This window comes from Parus major, chromosome 17 (genome assembly GCF_001522545.3).
Source record: "Parus major isolate Abel chromosome 17, Parus_major1.1, whole genome shotgun sequence".
NCBI classification, from domain to species: domain Eukaryota; kingdom Metazoa; phylum Chordata; class Aves; order Passeriformes; family Paridae; genus Parus; species Parus major.
Window position 1 is genome coordinate 6,411,895 of NC_031785.1, and position 19,335 is coordinate 6,431,229.

Consider the following 19,335-nt stretch of genomic DNA (forward strand, 5'->3'; position numbering starts at 1 on the left):
CCAGGGGGGACAGTCCCTCCTCCTGGTGCAGGTGCCAGGGGGGACAGTCCCTCCCTGATTGTCCCCAGGCCCTTGGGGCTGCCTCAGGGTCACTCAGGTGCAGCACTGCTGATGTTCATTGTCAGACCTTGATGCTGAAGGTGAAGAGAGCAGGTGGTGTTGTGCTGTGTTTGTTGGTTTTCTGCCAGCTTGGGATTCTTCTGTGCTACAGAAAACCTCAGCTGCCTGTTCAATGCAGTTTGAGATCCCCTGAACACAAAGGTGACTGCCTGGTGCTGGAAAATACAAAGTAGGCTGGAGGGCCAGTGATTGTTCCTGCTGACTTCAGTGAGCTTTCAGTCTTGATATAGCTTCTGATGTGCTATGGTTTTTCATGCCCTGTCACATAAATTTACCTGTAAATTGGTGTCAATTTGGCACCCTCTGTTTGTGCTTTCTGAAGTCATAGAATAACTTTGATATTTCAAACTGTTTTGTTTGGCACAAAAGGGATAATGAGAAGAATGCCACCATGCACCAGCATCTGCAGGAAGAGACTCCTGTGCCTTCTGCTCTTCACAGCTCATCTGACTTTGATTTGTCAGAGAAGTCTCCTCTTGGCTCACCTGAGCACAGGCATGACCTGGGAGGCCAGCACAGCACACTGCCACCTCTGCCCAGCAAGTTTCCTCCAGGTAATGTTTTTCCCATGTAAGATTTGCTGGATATTGGGAAAAGCTAATAAATAACACACAAGGGAACTAATTAAGAAATAATGAAGAATGTTTGTCTGCCTGAGCTTTCCAGTTCCTCACATAATCATTGCAATTTCAGTGATGAGGCACACAGAGATGGCAACCCTGTTTGAGGCAGTGTTAGTTTGTGTCCTCATTGTTTTAGGCTATCAGCTTTTACTGTGCTCCAGACACTCTTTAAACAGACAAGTTATAAGGTGAAAATAGACAATTGTCAAGAGATTATGGTGTGGAAAAGGAGAGATTTTCCAATTTTATAGAAGCCAGTGTTGTGTTTCCTTGAGAATTGTTAAGTGCTGCATAATTAATAAGTGGTGTCATGTTTGACCTGGATAGTTCCACTGAACACGAGTGATGCTTGCAGTACTTTATCGGCAGCAATGAAAATTTAATAGCTGAGCTGGCACATCCTGTTCAGGCAGAAATATTGCAGAGTAAACCAGGAGTGTGTGACATGGATAAACTGACACATCACACAGTGGCAGGTAGAACAGATCGACTCCTGAGTAAGGACGAAACTTGCAGCCAATGGAAGAAAAATTATAGAATGGCAAAGCAAGAAGGGAAAGGTACAGTAATGAAACTTGATACAACAGATTTCTTTATTGTGGAGTGCATTGTGTAAGTCAAAGTCAAATTTCTCTCCGAGTTTCTCTGGGAGCTTCCTATTGTTGTAAGGAAGAATGTGTGCTGGTGGTGTGCCGAGCCAGAATGTGGAGCTGCATTGCAGACCTTTGGATTCTTTCCTCAGTATGGGGAATGTTTAAGTAGATAAAATTGTTATCTATTCCACTTTTGTAGGAAGAAGAAATCTGAAGAGCCTTAAAACTCTGGACCATTGTTTAAGTTAGAATGTAGAGTAGGAGCTGTCACTGAATGCATGCACTGTATAGGAAAAGAGTGTTGTGGAGTCAGATATTCAATATCTGACATTTTTAACAGCTCTGTGTCATCTTTTAGGATTAACATCTATTAGTTTTGACAGGAGTTCAGAGTGTAAAAGAATACAATCATCTGCTCTAAATAAGAAGTGGTTTCTTGCTTTAATATTTAGAGTTATTAATGGAACACCTGCAAGAAATTAGAATCCTGAGACAACGTTTAGAATACTCCATAAAAACCAATGAGAGACTGAGGAAGCAGCTTGAGAGACAAGTAACAGACAAGGAACTAGATCAAGGTAAGAATTCATTTAATGAGAAACCAAATCCATCTTTCTGCTGAGAGCCTGAGGGATCAAATGCCACTGGAAAGGTTTGGAGCCACTGTTCTCTGTTGCTGGTGTTCAGCATCTCTGAAAGCCAAGCTCTGAGGTGGATTTAAAACTTCACAAGTAGCCAGCTTTCACTAAAGATGCTTTTGGAGCACCTTTTGAAGCACCCCATCCCTGTATTTTTCTACACTTTGCTTCACTCTCCTTCCCACCTTTTCCCCCATAGGAAAATTGATGAATATGTAATATTACTCAGACCAGAAGCAGGTAATAAATACAGACATACTTTCCTTTTCCTCAGTTCCACTGGTATTGACATTAGATTCATTATGTTTTACATCATCCCTGTGATCCATTTCTGTTGTTGTTTAAATGGAGGCAACCTGCACATGGCAGTTTGCTTTCAGGGATAATTTACAGTGATGGAAAGGTGGATAAAAAGCATCCATTTCATTCGTGAAGTATTTACACTGCTGGAAAGGCATTCTGTGCTCGTGAAATAACCAAACTGAAACACTTCCAACTCTTTTACAGCTTCATAAAGATTCTGGCAAGGGCATCCATTAATGCAGTGAAAGTATATTTTCTTTATAAACTGTCTTATGCCTTCCATCTGTCTTCTTGTTGCCTTAGCACATCTACCACTGCGTGCAGGAGAAATTTGGGAAAGTAAAAGAAAAAAGCAACTACCTGTTAGAACAGCTGCTTTTTGTCACTGTGTTCTTTCAGTTCTTGTTTCTCTCTGTATCAAAGATCTCTTTCATGCTATCAGATATGCACATGCTCTCTTGCTGGTGGTGTTTCTTTTTCCCTGATAGATGAACTTTCTTTGACTTCCAGTGTAAAAATAAATTCTTCAGTGAGACTGATAGGATTCCCAAGGCCATGTGGGAATGGGCTTAAGCTGAAGGAGGGCAGGTTTGGATTGGATATCAGGAGGGAATGTTCCCTGGGAGGGTCTGGCACAGGTGCCCAGGGAAGCTGTGGCTGCCCCTGGATCCCTGGAAATGCCCAAGGCCAGGCTGGACAGGGCTGGGAGCAGCCTGGGACAGTGGAAATGTCCCTGCCCATGGCAGGGGATTGGAACTAATTGAACCTTAAGGTTCCTTCCAACCCAAATCATTATGTGATTTGCATTCAACATTTTTGCTTTTAACTGAATGTCCTTAGTTTGTTTTCCTTTAAAACACAAGGCTAAGTTGTAACATACTTCATTGTTTATGGCAACCTGCTAAATTCATGATACTGAATTGTTTGTTCAACAAAAGTTATTGCATAGATTTAGTCTTGTCTGATAAATATTGTATGGATGTGTATACACACATCTGCCCACTGTTCTTGCCATGTTATTTTTAATATTTAGATTCTTTAAGTATTTAAATGCCTTTGGGCTTCCAGTATCCTATAAATGACTCAAATGCTGGTAATGACTACATCATTCCTGTAGAGCTGAGGCTTGCAGTGCAAGTAGAACTAAAATAATTGCTTCAATCATTTCAAATGTTAAACTGCAAAATAAAATCAAAGGTTTCAATTTGAGTGTCCTAGGTTTCAAACATTTTTAACAGCAGTTAACATTAAAAGGGGGTTTGTTTCCTTTTTTTCACCCACAAGTAGCTGATGTTTCTACTCAGACTTCTCTTCAGCTTTTGAATGCCTTTATTTTGCTTTCCCTGGGAGTGAATATCTCCTTCTTCATTGCTGTGATTTTCAATAGTGCCTTTCTTTCAGTCTGTGTTTCCTTTGAAACCTTCAAGGTAGGCTTCCTTAGCACTCACTTTTTCAGCACAAAACAGAATGGAAACTCAAGTGTATTGCAATTGTGGGCCCTGATGCTCCACTTTCCTCTGGTTAGGGGGACCTTTGCCTCTGTGCAGAGAGTAATTGATGTCAGCAGGGCTCTGCACAGAAGTAGCAGTCTCAGTAGTGGGTCAAACTGTGGGATTGTGGCCCTATTACCACTGGCTCTACATTATCTCTTATTATGGAAGATAACCAATAGTTATATTCTGAAGCCTTTCAGTAGAACTGTGATAGTGTAACTTTTCAAATGGGATAAAGCTGGGTGATGGGCAATAAATTAAATTAGAATCAAGATGAGACCATCAAGCCTTGCCACTTCAACTTGGATTGCTTTGTTACAGTCTGAAAGGAGAAAGCCTTTTGAGTTCACAGAGCTGCCTCAACTCTTTAACATATAGATAGTAAAATGCCATTAGTGCCAGGCTTCCAGAGCCTTTGAGTCTTTCAGCAGTGACAAGAGGTTCATATCATGGCACACTACATCCCAGTTAGGTAGTGGGTAAAAGCTTCAATTGGGATTACAATAAAATGAGATTACTCAGAGGAAGTGCAGCACATCAAATTGAATTGAACTGCCAGAGCTGAAAGGCATCCTTCTCATACATTCAGCTAATTTTTTTTGCCAGCTGGTTATTTCTCTATTTAACCAAATAGTTGACACTCATGTACTTATCTCAGGCTTTAAAGTGCAGGAGATAGTGGGATAACCAATCAGCTGAAAAATGCTTTAATTCCAGTGGCTCCTGAAGTGTTTTACTGACTGTGAGAAGGTTACAAAGGGCAGTAACAATGAGTCTGCATTTTGGAGGCAGCACCTTGAGAGTGGGATGTGGCACTTTGCAGGCTGTGCTGCAGCAGTGCACATCACTGGGGGTGACTAACACCAGTACAGTGCAGTGAGGGTGGCCTGGGCTGGATTTAACTGCCTGCATTGGGGATTTAACACTTAGATTCACTTGGCTAGTGCAGTAAGATCCTCAGAGCAGGATTCTTCACCCTTATGTTTGTCCAAGTCAGACATTTAATCCGTGCCAGTTACCAGAGTTTCTTGTGGAGGCACTGGAAGGAAATCCAGCTCTTGGAGGAGAGGGGAGCTCATCCTCAGAGATGTGAGAGGAGAAAACACGGGGTGATTGAGCTCTGGAGGGGCCTGTTCCTCCCCATGGCTGCTGATGAGTGATCAAGACTGGCTCAGTTACCTAAATTTTAGAAACACTGATTTAAGAGGGATAAATCTTCATCCCTGTGATCATAAATGGGCTCTGAGTTTGTAATCTGAGGCCAAGACAGTGACTCCAGCCTTATGCTCTTGCCTGTGTGGTAACAGATCTATCACCAGACAATTTCCAAGCCTCCCTGCAGTAACCCCTGGGGATTAGCTGGTAGAATCCCACAGTTCTCTCACTAAGTACAATGGAGTATGAGCAGAGCAAGACTAAAATACATGGTAAACCCTCCTACAATTTTCTTCTCAAATCATAGCAATGTCACAAAATACTCCTGCATTTTGTCCTGTTGGGATTTTAGCTGATAGGTAAAGACTGCCAGGGATAATTCTGCAATTTTAGTAATGGTTGCCCAGCAATGAGAGGCACTTGTGCTGCACAGGGCTTTGGATTACTTGGCATTAACCTGAGCTGCCTTTTAGCCTGTAGTGATAACCTTCAAAATATATAGGGGAGAAATAGCTTTTATAGCATGTTTTTCTGCAATTTTTTAAATTGTTCTTGTCTGGAAAGTTTAATCTTTAATGACCTAGAGATGACTCATAAATCATCTTTTATGTATATATTTATAGGTTCTGCAAACATTTTTATCCATGGCTCAGAGCAGCATAATTCCCTGACTTCTGAAATACATTTCCTGAGGAAGCAAAATCAAGTTCTGAATGCAATGCTAGCAAAAGGATCTAGAGGTAAAAATGTAAACTGTTCTTTACAGAAGCAGCCTGCAACTCATCCCAGATCAGAAAACAATAAAATATTCACAGTCCACTCATTAAATTGACTTAACCATTCTTTGCACCCCTGAAATTCCATGCTCAGCCATCAGCATTCAAACTGGGATTAGCAGTAATGGAGTAGCAGCTGTTTTTTTTTCAGATAGCCTCTGAAAAAGCTGATTTAGTTAAAAATCATAGCTTTAGTGCATTGTGGGCATTGCAGATACCTTGTGGTTCTTGTTTCAGATAAACAAAAGGAAAATGAAAAGTTAAGAGAATCTCTTTCGAAGAAGAATGCAATCATTGAGCATCTTCATGAGGACCATGAATGCGTCAAGAAAGAAAACGAAAAGTTGCAAAAGCAGATTTGCCAAAAGGAAGATGAAATCAGATACCTGACATGCCAAATTTACAGCAGTCGCAATGAACTGAACAGGTATTGATTCTGTCCACATTTAAAGAGTCATTTAGAGAAGAAGTTGTCAGTAGTGGGACAGGCATGTGTTTAGCCATAGCCATCAACATTAATGAGGGGCATGGATATATTCAAAAGGCAAGGGAAGAATTATGGAGGGAAAGAGGAATGGATTTTAGATTTTGGAAAAAAAAATCAAATCAGAATTTAACTCAGCTGTTTATTGGGACTTAACAGGTTGCAAACAGAAATTAATGTCAAGCAGCATCAGATCTCTGAGAATGAGAAGTTGCTGCAGTCGCTGCGGACTGAGATCAAGGTTTATGAGAAGCTGGAAGAAGCAAGGAGGAAGGGGACAGGTATCAATGCACAGTTATCTCTGTATTCTTTTCCTTTTCACCTCTTCCCTCTGAACATGCTCTTGTCAAGGGCCAGGAGGGCTGGGTCACTGTTCCTTGGCTTCTGCTTGTGGCTGCTCTGCAAAGAGAACTGACAACAACCTGCTGCTCAAATGCTTTCTCCTTGTGGTGACTGCAAGCCTGAGATGTGTCAGATGTTGACTACACACCCCCAAGTTTCCTGCATCTTTTTAGCTAAGTTAAAAACCAGAATTGAAGACTTAATGGCTCAGGCTGGATGAGTTCCCCAGGGATCTTAAAAATTTTCTTGTCATCTAAAAACCTGCTGCTGCATCCTTGCAGGTCCTGCTTACCCAGGTTGCTCCTGCTTTCTCTTGGTGGAAGGTGGGGGAAGAGGCTTCTCCTTGGGGCTAGCAGAGGTGCTGGGACTGCCTTCTCAGTGAGCTGTTTAATAATTTTCATGTCCACTGTGCTGTCAGTAAAGGTGAGAGGAGGACTGGAGCTCACCTGAGTTCTTCCTCCCCCTTGGAAGGAAGCTGTGCCACCACGTAGCTGTTGGTGTGCTGAGGTGAAGAGTGGGATGCTGTTCATTGCTGAAAAGCTCTTACCACATCCCATTTCCCACTGGAAGTTCTTAGAAAGTTGCTTTTTTCTCCCTGCTGCTCCCAGTGTTACGCTCTGCTGCCACTGCTTTTCCTGGCTGGATGCAGCAGAAGAGCTTTAAGGCAGAGTTGGGCTGGATTCTCCAAGGAATTCTTGCAGAGCTCCTGATGTCATTAGAGAGTGGCAGCACCCTCCTCTTGCAGCTGAGCCCCTTCCCACTGTCTGCAGAACGCCCTGAACAGTTGGATTTCAGCAGGAGAGAATGCATGGGGTTGTTTGTGTACTGATCTCTCTGTGAGAAGGCAAACACAGCCTTTGCTTTTCTCAGGTTCAGATTTGTTCCTCTGGTTGCCAGGTGATCACTGTTTTCCTTCAGAGTATAAAATTAAACTCCCAGTTCTGTTCCATCCCTCCTCTGCAATCTGATGTTCTCCATTCCTTTTCCTTTCCCCAGACTGTGCATTAATGCACTTCACATTTTGTAAATACTCTTCATTTTCCTTTTATCTATTTTAGCTTTTGGCATGAGACATTGTAGCTTTTATGGACAAAATAAAAAACAGTTTTCAGCTCTTTAAATCTTTCAAGGGTAGAAGCAATTAAGACATGCTTTTTTTTGTCAAACCATTATCTTAATGCTGTTTGTAGTTAATTCTTAATATTGAGGATAATACTGGTTATAACTTACTTGCTGAGGGTTTTAGTGAGTAATACTATTTTAATTATTAGAGATGTTTGAGTGTTTCTTTTGAAATGGTCTCAGACCCCAGATGTGATGCCTCAGAAGAATTCCGGAAAGATCAGAATAATCCACTGGATTTACACGAGCTGCTGACTGAAATCCAGAGCCTGCGAGTGCAGCTGGAGAGGAGCATAGACACCAACAAGTCTTTGCATGAAAAACTGGAAGAACAGCTTTCCAAAGGGAAGAGAGAGGAAGTGGGAGTGGTGCCAGCTGTCAGTATCAACTGCCTGCTGAAGCCAGGCTCTCAGCCCTGTGCAGGACTGGATGGTACTGTGCTCTCTGTGCTCTTGGGCTACTGCAGAACCTGGGTCTCGTTCTTGAGAGATGCTCCTGCAGCCTTAAACAACATCAGCTCTCCTGAAATCCCTCTGCTGTTAGAGCTGGGGTGTGAAGTGCACACTGCACTGTCCTAGAGCTCCAGCTGGAGCTTCCTTTGCATGCAAGCAGAGCATTTGCAGAGTCTCTGGGATGGGAGCATGCCTGCAATAAATTGCTATAAATTTTTGCTTACCTGGGGGGTTCTTTTTTCACTGCTGAGCTCTGTAGTGTTTGCTAAGGGTGAGTGTATATTACTCAGAAATGATCAATAAGTGCACTAAATGGGCTCTGGATAAATCAGTTGTCCCCTCTTTGCCCTTGAGGAATATTTTACCTTTATTTCAATCACTGTTAAGTGATGCTGTTTTAGCAAATGAAGGAAAGTGTAATGTTTACACCCAGGGTTAGGTTATGGTTCCAATATTGATGGGATAGAGAGGGCACCAGAATCTTCCTCCTTAAAGTAACAGCTTTCCATACATCCAGAGAAAGCCACATGGAGCAGAAAGATTCCTTGGAATGTCAGCAGCTGAGGTTTTTCGATGTGCTTTTCTCTTGGGTGCTTAGTGGAAGTTCTGAAAGAAGAATATGGAGACAATCTTTAGTGTGATATAGCTGTGAAAAGTGTCCTACTTCCTGTGGAGTTAACAGGAAGCTTATATTTGTTAATAAAACATGTTCATCAGGGTGTATTTTAGATTTTTAAACTATGGTTTGATTTTGGGAGATACCTATTATTTGGATAAAATAATAGGCATAAAAATAGATAAATACTGGAAGATCCATGCCATGATACTGGAAAAATGAGCTGGTTTTCCCTGCTTCTGGAGTCCAAGTGTAGCATCAGCAATAAAAGGAACTGAAGAGCTGGGAGGGTTTTTTTTAAAATGTAAACATCTAATAATACAGCTTTCCTTCTCCATTTTTATATGTAGAAAATCTCTGCAGCTGCCCTGCTGCCAGGAGGAACATCTGTGAGCTGCAGAAGCAGCAGCACGGACGCTGCATTTCAGCAGAGAAACCAGGTAGAGCCAGCCCGGCTGTTAACGACAAGTCAGGCGCAAATTAACTTTATTGTGTGAGGATTAAAAAAAAAACAACCCCACTGAGCCGATTTTTCTGTGCCAGGTACTCAGGCAGCCCCTCAGGAGGACGTGGACAGTGCCTCCCTGTGCAGCAGCACCTCGGGCTCCAGCAGGACGTGCACCCCACGCCTGGTGCCCGGCCATCGGATGTGGGCGGACAGGAACGGCCGCCACGTCCTGGGCCTCATCGAGGACTACGATGCCCTGAGGAAACAGATCTCAGAGGGGCAGCAGGTGCTGGCAGACATGGAGACAGCACTCAGGGAGGTCACTGGCACCAAGCTGCAGGAGCCTGGAGTAAAGGTGAGCGCTGGAATCCTCTACAGGAGGGTGGGTTTTACCCAGAGGCACGAAGGGAAGAACCGACCGAATCACTCGGGACGCCTCAAGCTTGGCACAGTCAGCAGCCTGATGGACTCAGTGTGATTCTGAGTTAGTTAATTCTAGGCCTTTAAGCAATGTCACTTTCAGTTTTGGCTTTAAATGAGGAAAAAATGCTTGGTTTTGCTATGGAAATCGGTGTTTGTTGCACTGGAAATGATAAAAAAAGCCAAACAAAAGAAGCAGCAGAAAACCCCAGGTAAAAATCTAAAGTGCTGTAGAGAAGGTTTCAACTAGGGGTGTGTAAAAGTAACCTAAGAATAAAAATAATTACAATTTTCATATAATGAAGGCTTGAGATGAACCCAGGAAATAAAAGACAATTAAAAAATTGTGATACAGAGCTGACAAAGTTCTCCCCTTATTTGAATTCAGCCTTTTAGTAACACCAGGTTATAACTGCACATCAAAGATTGATGTATGCTGATGAGGCTTGTTACATATTACATTCAGATTTCAGGGAAGATTTTTTATATTTTTCCTCTTCCTGGTTATCAGTTGAACATTTAACAATATCATAAGCTAGTCCAGAAACTTGAATATTTCATTAATAATCAAACACTGTCTTCTAGGACTCACTATCATCCTTTCTTCATTCTCTGACAGTGTTAGCCACTCATGGTGCTCTTGCTGCAGTCTTAGGGATGCTTAACCAATAAAATGTTTATTTTCTCTTGAATAACCTCAGTCCTTTTTGTCTAGAATAGGAGAACTAGTTAGTGTTTACTTCTGCTAATTTTCTCTTATGTAATATTAATTTTTGGACACAGTTAATGATGGCATATGTGGGGTGATTTGAAAAGACAAATTTTCCTACAAGCTTCAATTAAAGAGAAGGAACAATCTGTGCACATCTGTGGGATCTGACAGGGAGCTAAGAAACTTAAACCCCAGCAGGAAGGGCCTGGATCAGGCAGGGAAAACAGCAGCCAGTGGTAAAAATAATGAACCAGTGGCATGGAGGGTGCTCAGAGACACTGACTGCAGGCAGTTCTGAGGATAGATTATGCCAATGCTTAAAAATTCCATGTGATGCTTTCCTGCCTTGGAGAGGGAAAGGAAACTAAGTGTCTAATGAAGGTCCTTTTCACCCCTATGATTTTATGATAATATAAATGCTGTAAAAACCATGCTTGCTGCTCTTCAGAAAACAGTTCTTAACTTCAGGGATAAATTAATGCTACTTATTTTTGCAGTTATAATTAGTGAAGCTGTTGAAGGTGCAGTCTGCAACAATTCTGAAATTCTTTTTGTGGTATCACATGTGTGCTCACACAGTCAAATGATGCCTGAATGACACTTAAGACTCTCTGAAGTATCATATATTTCCCAATGACCTAGTTAACATACTGATAATGACTGAAAAAGTAATCTCTCTAAGTTTTTAACTTGTTTTGTTGGTGTAAAGATAAAAGCAGTAAGTTTCACAATTTGCAGTTTCCTATCAAGCTTTACATCACTGAAGTTTCAGACTACTTAGCAAATGGGATATTTTATGTGACAGGAGGATTCTGGTTTGATAACAATGCTAAATAAATATTCAGATTATATCCTGCATGGGGCAGGAACTGCAAATGCTTTTCTTTCATTACCCTTCCCCCTTCTGTAGCACCATTGCTTTGGTAATTCATTTCCTCCCCTCACATTCTTTTCCTCCTTTATTTCACATTTATGCAATTTCTTCCATTTGGTTTTCTCATCTGTCAGCAGAGGAAAACATTTTATGTGTACCCTGATAGTTATTTTAGCATTAAATGGAACAGTTTAAAGGGTCTGCTAAGGAAGAAGCATCTATAGTGCTTAAATTGATGTCTGTAATCATTGACTTTCAAATAACATGACACAAAATGCAAATGAAGAAAGAAGAGAGTTGCCAACTGTTACCATGTGGCATAGCAAATCTAGTAAATATAATCTATTGTTAATCATGGTTATTGATTAGGATAAATCCCCTCCCTTGCTGAAATTCTCAGATGATACATAATTCAGCAGCCTTTGTTAACTAACAAATTAGTTTTTATGGCACACAATGGCTGTGTACATTATCTGAAATATGAAATCACACCAGCTGGATTAAACCCATTAATTAAGATTACACTTTCATAATGGTTTAAGTATAAAATATGAAATGTCTCTAATCCTGTGATGCAGGTACCAGAGCAGGCATCCCTGCATGGCTTTTCCACCAACACTCACACAGTCCAGCAGATTTTAGAAGAGGCTGCACGTTCCCTGAAGCTTCTCTGGAGAGTTTCTCTTCCCCTGAAAGCTGCTCATGGTACTGCTCAGGGCATTCAGGTACTGCTGGGCTCCATCTGGCCTTGGCTGCTTTGGCTGGGGGTTTGGGGTGCTTGCTTGGACTCTGGGGATGTCTCCAGGAGGATGCACCAGTTGCAGATGTGTCAGTTGGGAACATGTTGGAAAATCGTGACCCCAGGCTCTGGAGATGGATTCAGTGTAAGGCTGGGTGTGTCCTGCTCATGGTGTTCATTTACAACACACTTTGTAATAAAGATGGAATATCTAATCCTGTTACATGAGATTCAGGGAATCCAGGGAGGTGGCAAATGCTCCAGCTCAACAGGAGAAGGTTTGGGCTCCCTGTTACTTGAACCAAATTCAATTTGATCATGTGTGTATTGGTAAGAAGAGAAACATCAGCAACTTCGATGTAATCTCAGCTACATTTTCTTTTAAGTTGTTGATGCCAAAGCTGTAAAAGAAGAAGCTTTTGTAAAAGTGTGACAGAACCCCAAGACAAGTTTTATAACACTTTAACTAAAAAGGATTGCACTATGTAAATGAATAAAAGTAAACTAAATGAAGAATGAAATATCTCTGCTGTCAGAATACCACCACTCAGCACTGACACTGTTTCAAACCCTGGCTCTAAAATAAATCTAAAGTGATTTCACTGAGGTTTTTGTATGTGTTTATTAAGGGAAGCAGGATATTTCTGAAAAAAAAAAAACCTCAAAATTTGGGAAAACAAACATTTTCTATATAATTTCATAACATTTTTGGTGATAATTTTTTAGCATCCTTAAATACATAAAATCACAGAAGCAGTGGGAGTGAAGTTTGCTGTCTGATACATTCACTGATGTTTCAGCTCCAGATTTGGGATGCCTTGGCAAGGGTGTGTACTTCCATTTTTATCCTCATGTGTGGAATCCATGCAGGCAGCTCTGTGCTGGCCTGGATTGCAGGGACTCAACGTCCCTCACCCACACAGGGCTTTCAGGATGTGGGGGATGCATCTCCTGCTTTCCTGACACTGATCTGAGCCTTGCTTTGGATCACTCACTCCTGAAAGGCTGATTTTAATGTTTGTGGGGATCTGAATTCCCAGGATGCTCCTCATTAGAGCCCCATAGGATCTTTTCTGGAGTTTCTTATCCAACACCTCCTGATCCTAAGGATATTAGATTGCTCCTGATGTCTTAAATGCAGAATATGAAAGAATCTCTCTCTCTCTCTCTCTTGAAGTTTGGATTCTAAAATACTCTGAGCATTCAGTGCCTTCTGTGCAGCTCCACAGCAGTTGTGAATAATCAGTTCTTCTGCAGAGATAACTAGTGGGGGCAAATTTCAGGAGTTTTATTACTTAACAAGTGGCACAACAAGGAAAAAAGGTCCAAGCTTAAATCCACACAAGGACCCAAATCAGTGACACTGATGTTCCAGGGCTTCTCACAGTCCTGTTTTACAAGTCACTGAGCAGAACTTTGTTGGGATTGGTGGTGAAAACCGAACCTTCACAATGATACTGAGAAATAATTTTGCAGTTAAACTGTCCCAGTTTAGCCCTGTGCTGAAGGCAGCATCAGCCACTACACAAGGAGGAAGCTGGAATTCTGAACCTGGCAGACAGGGCACTGATCCCTTGGCACTGGCCTTCCTTATCTTTTAGATTAGAGCAAAAACAGGCACCTGTCTAATAGAAAAATGACTTGCACTGAATTCCAGCTAAGAATTGTAGTGTCACAGAATCTCATGTCATGGGGGATGTGAAGGACTCAGTGGTGGTCCTCCACTCCTTTGAGTTGTTGGTACTCCAAGGAAGCTTGAGGGTACTTGCACCAAGGTACTGAACAATTCCCAGTGCAGAAAATACTTTCAGCAAGTAGTTTAATATCTTATTTTCTTCTCTCAATTTAGGATGAAGGAATGAAAGCAGAAATATTTAGGTTGCGTAAGAAACTGTGTGAGCAAGAGAAGAAGTTGCACAGCACAGTGAAACGCCTGCACTCCACAAACCAGCTGAAGGAAAACATGGAGAAAGTCATCATTGACCAGTGTGAGTGTGTGCTTTAATAATGATTCTCATTTTATCTCTGTAGAATTTTTACCTTTAGAATTGGTGTTCCCTCGTGCTCTCCAGTGACAAACAGGCTGGGGCTGTGCTGGACTGATGGAGCCTCATTCCAGTGGGCAGAAGTTGCCCAAAGTACAAAAGGCTGTAGAGGATATCATGGAAAACTGATCATGGTTTTACACAGACCACTGAAAAAGTGTCAATCCATGCAGCTGCCTCTAATTCCTACTTGGGTTGTTCCATTTTGGACACTCCTGTTTCTCTTTTACAGCAGTTCTGGACAGAGGCAAAGTAAAACATTTTCAGCCAAAGTTTTTGACATTGTCAAAATCGTGATTTTGCCTCAGTGTTAATAAATGTGGAATTAGGCTTTTACATTTTCTGAGGTACTGCCCTGCAAGGTCAGTGCTCTGCAGCAGACTAACAAGTGCAGGAAAACAAGCTCAGGATAAGGGAAACAAAAACTTGCTAGGAGTAATTTTTTAAATGAAAAATTAGGGCATGCTGTGGAATTCTATTTCACCCTTAGTGGCCATGTCTAGAAAATTATCTGGAAACATGAAAACAAGTGGGACAAAGGGAGTATTGTAGCTGTGTTAAGCCAGGTGTCTGTTTGAAGAGATCCATCTCTGCTGCTTTAGACTTTAATCATTCACCAGAAGAGATCTGAATGGAACTCTCCTTCTTCCTGCTACAGAAATATGTGAAATTGTGGGAGGAGGAGTTCATTTTCATCTGTAAAAACAAAAAAATGCAAAAAATCCATTCTTGCCTCCTTTAAAGTGGTGGGACTGAATGGCTCATTAGTCCTTGATGGAGTGGCACTTGTGCTATCAGTAATTAATCTAGACTGGAAAATTTTCCACACCATACAAAGTTATAAAAATATCCATAATATTATATGTTACTCAAGTCAGTTAAATGCAATGTAGAGTGATAAATGCTATTTTGCTCCATAGCCTGTAATTTTTATATCTAAGGCCCATATATCTTCTGCCTGCAGATTTTTGTTGTTTCAAGCATTTATTGGCTGATGTTTGGTCACTTCTTTCAAAATTGCTTTATTATATGTGTACAAATTACTTGTATTAAGTCATAAATTGTGTTTCATTCATGTTGTAGAGCCAAATAACTCAGTTTGAGGTTGTCATGTAAAAATCAAAGCTATTCTGTTACATCTTTACAAATAATGTCCCTGAGGTAGATTGGCTGGTCTGGTTTGACCAGTTCCAATGTCATCTCAGACACACTGGGTGATTTCAGAGCTAGGCCAGGTATAAATCCACAGAGAATTTACCCTTCTAGCCAGAATTTACCCTGAGCCACTCCAGCCACACTTCCCTAAAGCAAACAGTGCCTCTTGTCCTAAATGTGCTCACTTTTTTATCAGGGCATTCAACCTCCTCTGAATGAGGTGCTGAGAAACTGAAACCTGCATTTTCTGAAATCCCTGTAATGCAAATCTCTGCTTGGAGAGCAGCAGCTGTGCCAGCAGTGGCACAGCTCCCAAATTCTCCTCATCAGCTGAATTTAATAGTTTTGATTTAGAAAAATCTAGTTTGCCAGGTGAAATGGGTTTAGTAGCAGAGCTCTTCTGAGCAGAGAGCCACACAAAAAGAAGTGATTTTCTCCAAGTTTCATTGATTATGGGAATTATGGATGTCGAGTTGCCTTTGTCTTAAAAGAGCAATTTCAGAAATGTTTCTAATTTGCATCTGTACACAAATTCCTGGCCAAGCCTACAGCAAAACTGGGGGACCACCTGAAGCTGCTGGGTTTTATCAGGTTGCTTACACTTGGTTTTGAGATCCCTTCTCCTTTCTCTAGCAAGAAATGGAAAGCACTGCAGTAGGTGACCTTGCCTGCCTTCCTTCTGCACACATCCTGTTACCTGCCTGCTCCAGTGAGGATATTCAGGTTCCCTCTGTTATGTAGCTGAACATTCCTAAATATATTTAGAGGCAGAGACTGGAACATTCTTGTGGCTCAGAGTCTTCTGTGTGCTCTCTCTGGCGAGAGAGCTCATTGCTTATAAACCTCATCTGAACCTCTGAGCATGGAACAATGCAGTGCCAAATTGCAGTAATCTGCCAAGGGTGTAATTATCTCGTGACAGCTCTACCCTTGGAGTTGTTGGCTTCTCATTGTTGTAATGAAAAATCTTTATTATGGCTAAATTGTTTATTTTTGAGACAGGAATATCAAATTGGTGCTTGTGAGTGGTGCATTTCAGCAGTTAGAGAGCTGACATAGATTAGAGACTCACATATTTAACCTGACATTTCTAAATACCACTTCTGTTTGGAAACACCCCCTCCTCCATTCACAGGTCTCCTGCTGGCCCCACAGAGACAGACTGGGCTGGATGAATGGAGGAAACCTGGAACCCTTCAGAGCAGGCCACTGGTTTTTGATTTCCCCGTGGCACAGAGAGGTTGCTTTGTCCTTGAGCTGACTCCTTTTGCCATCTATCCTCATCTCCCCCTCCTAACTGCCCTCCCCAGCTCAAGGAGGATACTTAAAGGATCAAACTGGAGTTAGACCATGCACCACCTCCCTTTAAAATGAACAGAAAATCTTCCTGTGTGACTTGGATGGAGGGATGAGCGTGGCAGGGGCTGTGCAGATCTGCAGTGGTACATGCAGTGCTGAGCTTTGCCTGTTCCACATGGCAGAAAAACTTTAAAAACACTTCCAGGATGCTTAGGTTTGAAAAGCAGATTGTGGAACACAGACCAGCAGCAGAAAATGGCATTCCAGGGGTGGCACTGCTCTGGACCTGCAGTCCTGAGGGAACCCTCGTGCTCAGACATGATTTCATATTTAGTCATTTAGAAAGATTTGCAGTATTCTTCTTAATCTCCTCTTTCTTTCCAGTGGTTTTAACACATGATGTCTTGAAGAAGGCCAGAGGAAACCTGGAAGTAAGTCAAATTTTTGTTTGCATTGTGTTCCTTGGTCTCTGCTAGTCAGAAATCCACAGTGCTGTGTCAGGAGTATTTTGCAGAATTAGTCTGATTTGCTTTAGGTTTGCTACCTAATCAAGCCTGGGTGACAGCAGTTTAGTGTGATAAATAGCCTGCTGTGTTTGATGGCTGAATTAAGAGTTTTATGACTGACCACATAAACACCTAAACCCTCTCCTTCCTGATGCTTTTCCTAGATTAATATTCATGTCTGTCATCATCTTCCAGCAGTTCATTTCCAGGAGATCACAGCCTGGTACCCTGCCTGCTGCAGGAGTTCAGTTGTTAAAAGCTGGAGCCTGTGCCAGGCACTGGTGAGGCTTTTGTTTTCAGAGCAGAGACCCAACAGGGGAAGCTTTTGGAAGGAGCTCTCTGCTGGTGCAGGGTGTTCAGTGTTTCAGGAACCACTGCTCAGATTTGATTTCTCCCACAAGGTTCAGACTTTACTCCCAGAAGGATTCAATGCATTCCTTGTCTCTGAAATCCCCTCCTTCTCCTCACACCCCTCCCCTCGGAATAATTGTACAATTCCCAGCCCCTCCTTAAATTTTCCTCTGGCTTTTTCCATGCATCCCTTCTCCCTCATCCCCATCAGCATCAGCATTTCCCTCTGCAGCTGCTGTGCTGTTCTCAGCCCTGCCTGAGCTGGAAAGTGATGACATAAAACAAACTTCCTGCTTACTGAAGTCTTAGCACTTTAATTTGGAGATCTGATGAACACAGGAGCTGCTCTCTGCACATCCTTGTGCAGCAGGATGGGGTAGGGACAAATTGAGACCACTGAATTACTGTAATAATAATAATAATAATAATAATAATAATAATAATAATAATAATAATAATAATAATAATAATTTGTGCTTTTCTAACCAGGTTCCACCAGCTGAGAATCAAAAATCACCTTCCTACACCAGCAAAAAAAGGATTCTCTGAAGGAGAAAGTTCTGCTAACAGAGACCGGTTTTCTGAGTGTTGTTTGCTTTGTGCTGCCTTACTATTTATTGATGTAAAAAAATGTTTGTTCAGCTCTTTTAATGGAATCAGCCTTTGACCAAAAAAAAAAAAAAAAGGATGAAAAAAGATACCTTTTGGTAAATAACTTATTTAACATTTTCTGTAATGTAAAGATGGTTTTTAATATTTATTACAGAAGCAAGGTACTGCAGGTATTGAGGAAAAATCCAGATTTTTTTAAAGTTGGCACATTTGAAATTTTATATTTGTACTTGTCATGTTATAAAACTGTTGTTGTAGTTAAACAGATCCTGAAAGAAATAAGAATGTGATCCACCTTCCATTGTTTCTGTCCTGCTAAAAGAATGTAGGTTAAAAAAAATACTCTGCCATTTGTCATTGTTTTTTAGCAATGTGAAAGATGTTAAATATTTTAAAGCATTTTAACCATCTCTGGAAGGTTCTTCTGGAAGCTGCCTGATGCTGGACTTTGTGTAAGGTACTTAGATTGATGCTGTGTCTGAAAATGTTACTTAGAATCAGACAATTAAAATGAAAAATCATCACAAATGTGTTTGTGTTATTTTGTTTCACACCTCAGGCTTTGGGCATTACTGACCAGAGCAGCCACATCAGATCATTTATTTCCTGAGTGACACAAAGTGAACTGGGAAAATAGTTCAGTTTAGCATGAACAAGACCATAATTTGAAGTGATTTTTGGTTACAAAAGCAGAGTCTGTAGTGCAAGCATGACTTTATTGAACTCATTTCACACAAACCACGATGTTTTCTCCCCCTCAAGCTGATGATATCCCCCCTGTACAATGAAATTTGCCCTTGGCATCTGAGCACTGGGAGATCCTAATACTGAATTTGGGTTATATTTGTGCTGGAACTTCACCCATCCCTGGGGCTGATCCCTGCACAGCACATGGGGCTGCAGGCTTGGACAGGACCTTAAATCCCATGGCAGCCCTGGATGGCAGAGACACCTTCCCCTGTCCCAGGCTGCTCCGAGCCCTGTCCAGCCTGGCCTGGGGCACTTCCACAGCTTCTCCAGGCACCCTGTGCCAGGGCTCACAGGGAGCAAATGGCTCCTGATATCCAGTGGAAAGCTCCTCTCTGGGTTTAAAGCCATTCCCCCATCTCCTGGCACTCGAGGCCCTTGTAAATTGTCTCCCATCTTTTCTCTTTGCTCCCCTCTGGCTCTAAAAAGACCAGGATCAGATCACCCAGAGCCCTCTCCAGGCTGAGCAGCTCCCAGCCTTTCCTAGGAGGTGTCACAGATTTTCCTCAGCGCTGGGGATGCTCTCTCCTGTTCCTTCCTCCCCTGTGGGTTTGTTTTGGAGAAAGCCACCCTGAATCCTTGCACTTCATGGTGCTTCTTCCTGGGCTCCCTGCTGCTCCTCCAGCCCAGGCTGCCCCTGAAGTCCACAAATGGATTTATTTTGGGTCCCACAGCCTTCCTGGAGGTGTTGTGTTCTGGGAGCTGCTCTG

General features: G+C 41.9%; 1 protein-coding gene across 7 annotated transcripts in view; it reads left to right on the forward strand.

Annotated features, from left to right (window-relative positions):
- CDK5RAP2 (CDK5 regulatory subunit associated protein 2) overlaps positions 1-17,951 on the forward strand; it is a 69,346-nt gene extending 51,395 nt beyond the window's left edge. For all 7 annotated transcript variants that reach the window (XM_033518381.1, XM_033518382.1, XM_033518379.1 and 4 more), the window contains 12 exons: positions 490-674; positions 1,789-1,914; positions 5,549-5,665; positions 5,939-6,128; positions 6,345-6,466; positions 7,833-8,081; positions 9,068-9,157; positions 9,261-9,520; positions 11,750-11,896; positions 13,760-13,898; positions 16,794-16,840; positions 17,756-17,951. In XM_033518381.1, the coding sequence (XP_033374272.1) occupies positions 490-674; positions 1,789-1,914; positions 5,549-5,665; positions 5,939-6,128; positions 6,345-6,466; positions 7,833-8,081; positions 9,068-9,157; positions 9,261-9,520; positions 11,750-11,896; positions 13,760-13,898; positions 16,794-16,840; positions 17,756-17,815 (1,732 nt within the window). In that variant the 3' untranslated portion in view covers positions 17,816-17,951. The remainder of the gene's footprint in view (positions 1-489; positions 675-1,788; positions 1,915-5,548; positions 5,666-5,938; positions 6,129-6,344; positions 6,467-7,832; positions 8,082-9,067; positions 9,158-9,260; positions 9,521-11,749; positions 11,897-13,759; positions 13,899-16,793; positions 16,841-17,755) is intronic.
- The last annotated feature ends 1,384 nt before the right edge of the window (positions 17,952-19,335 follow it).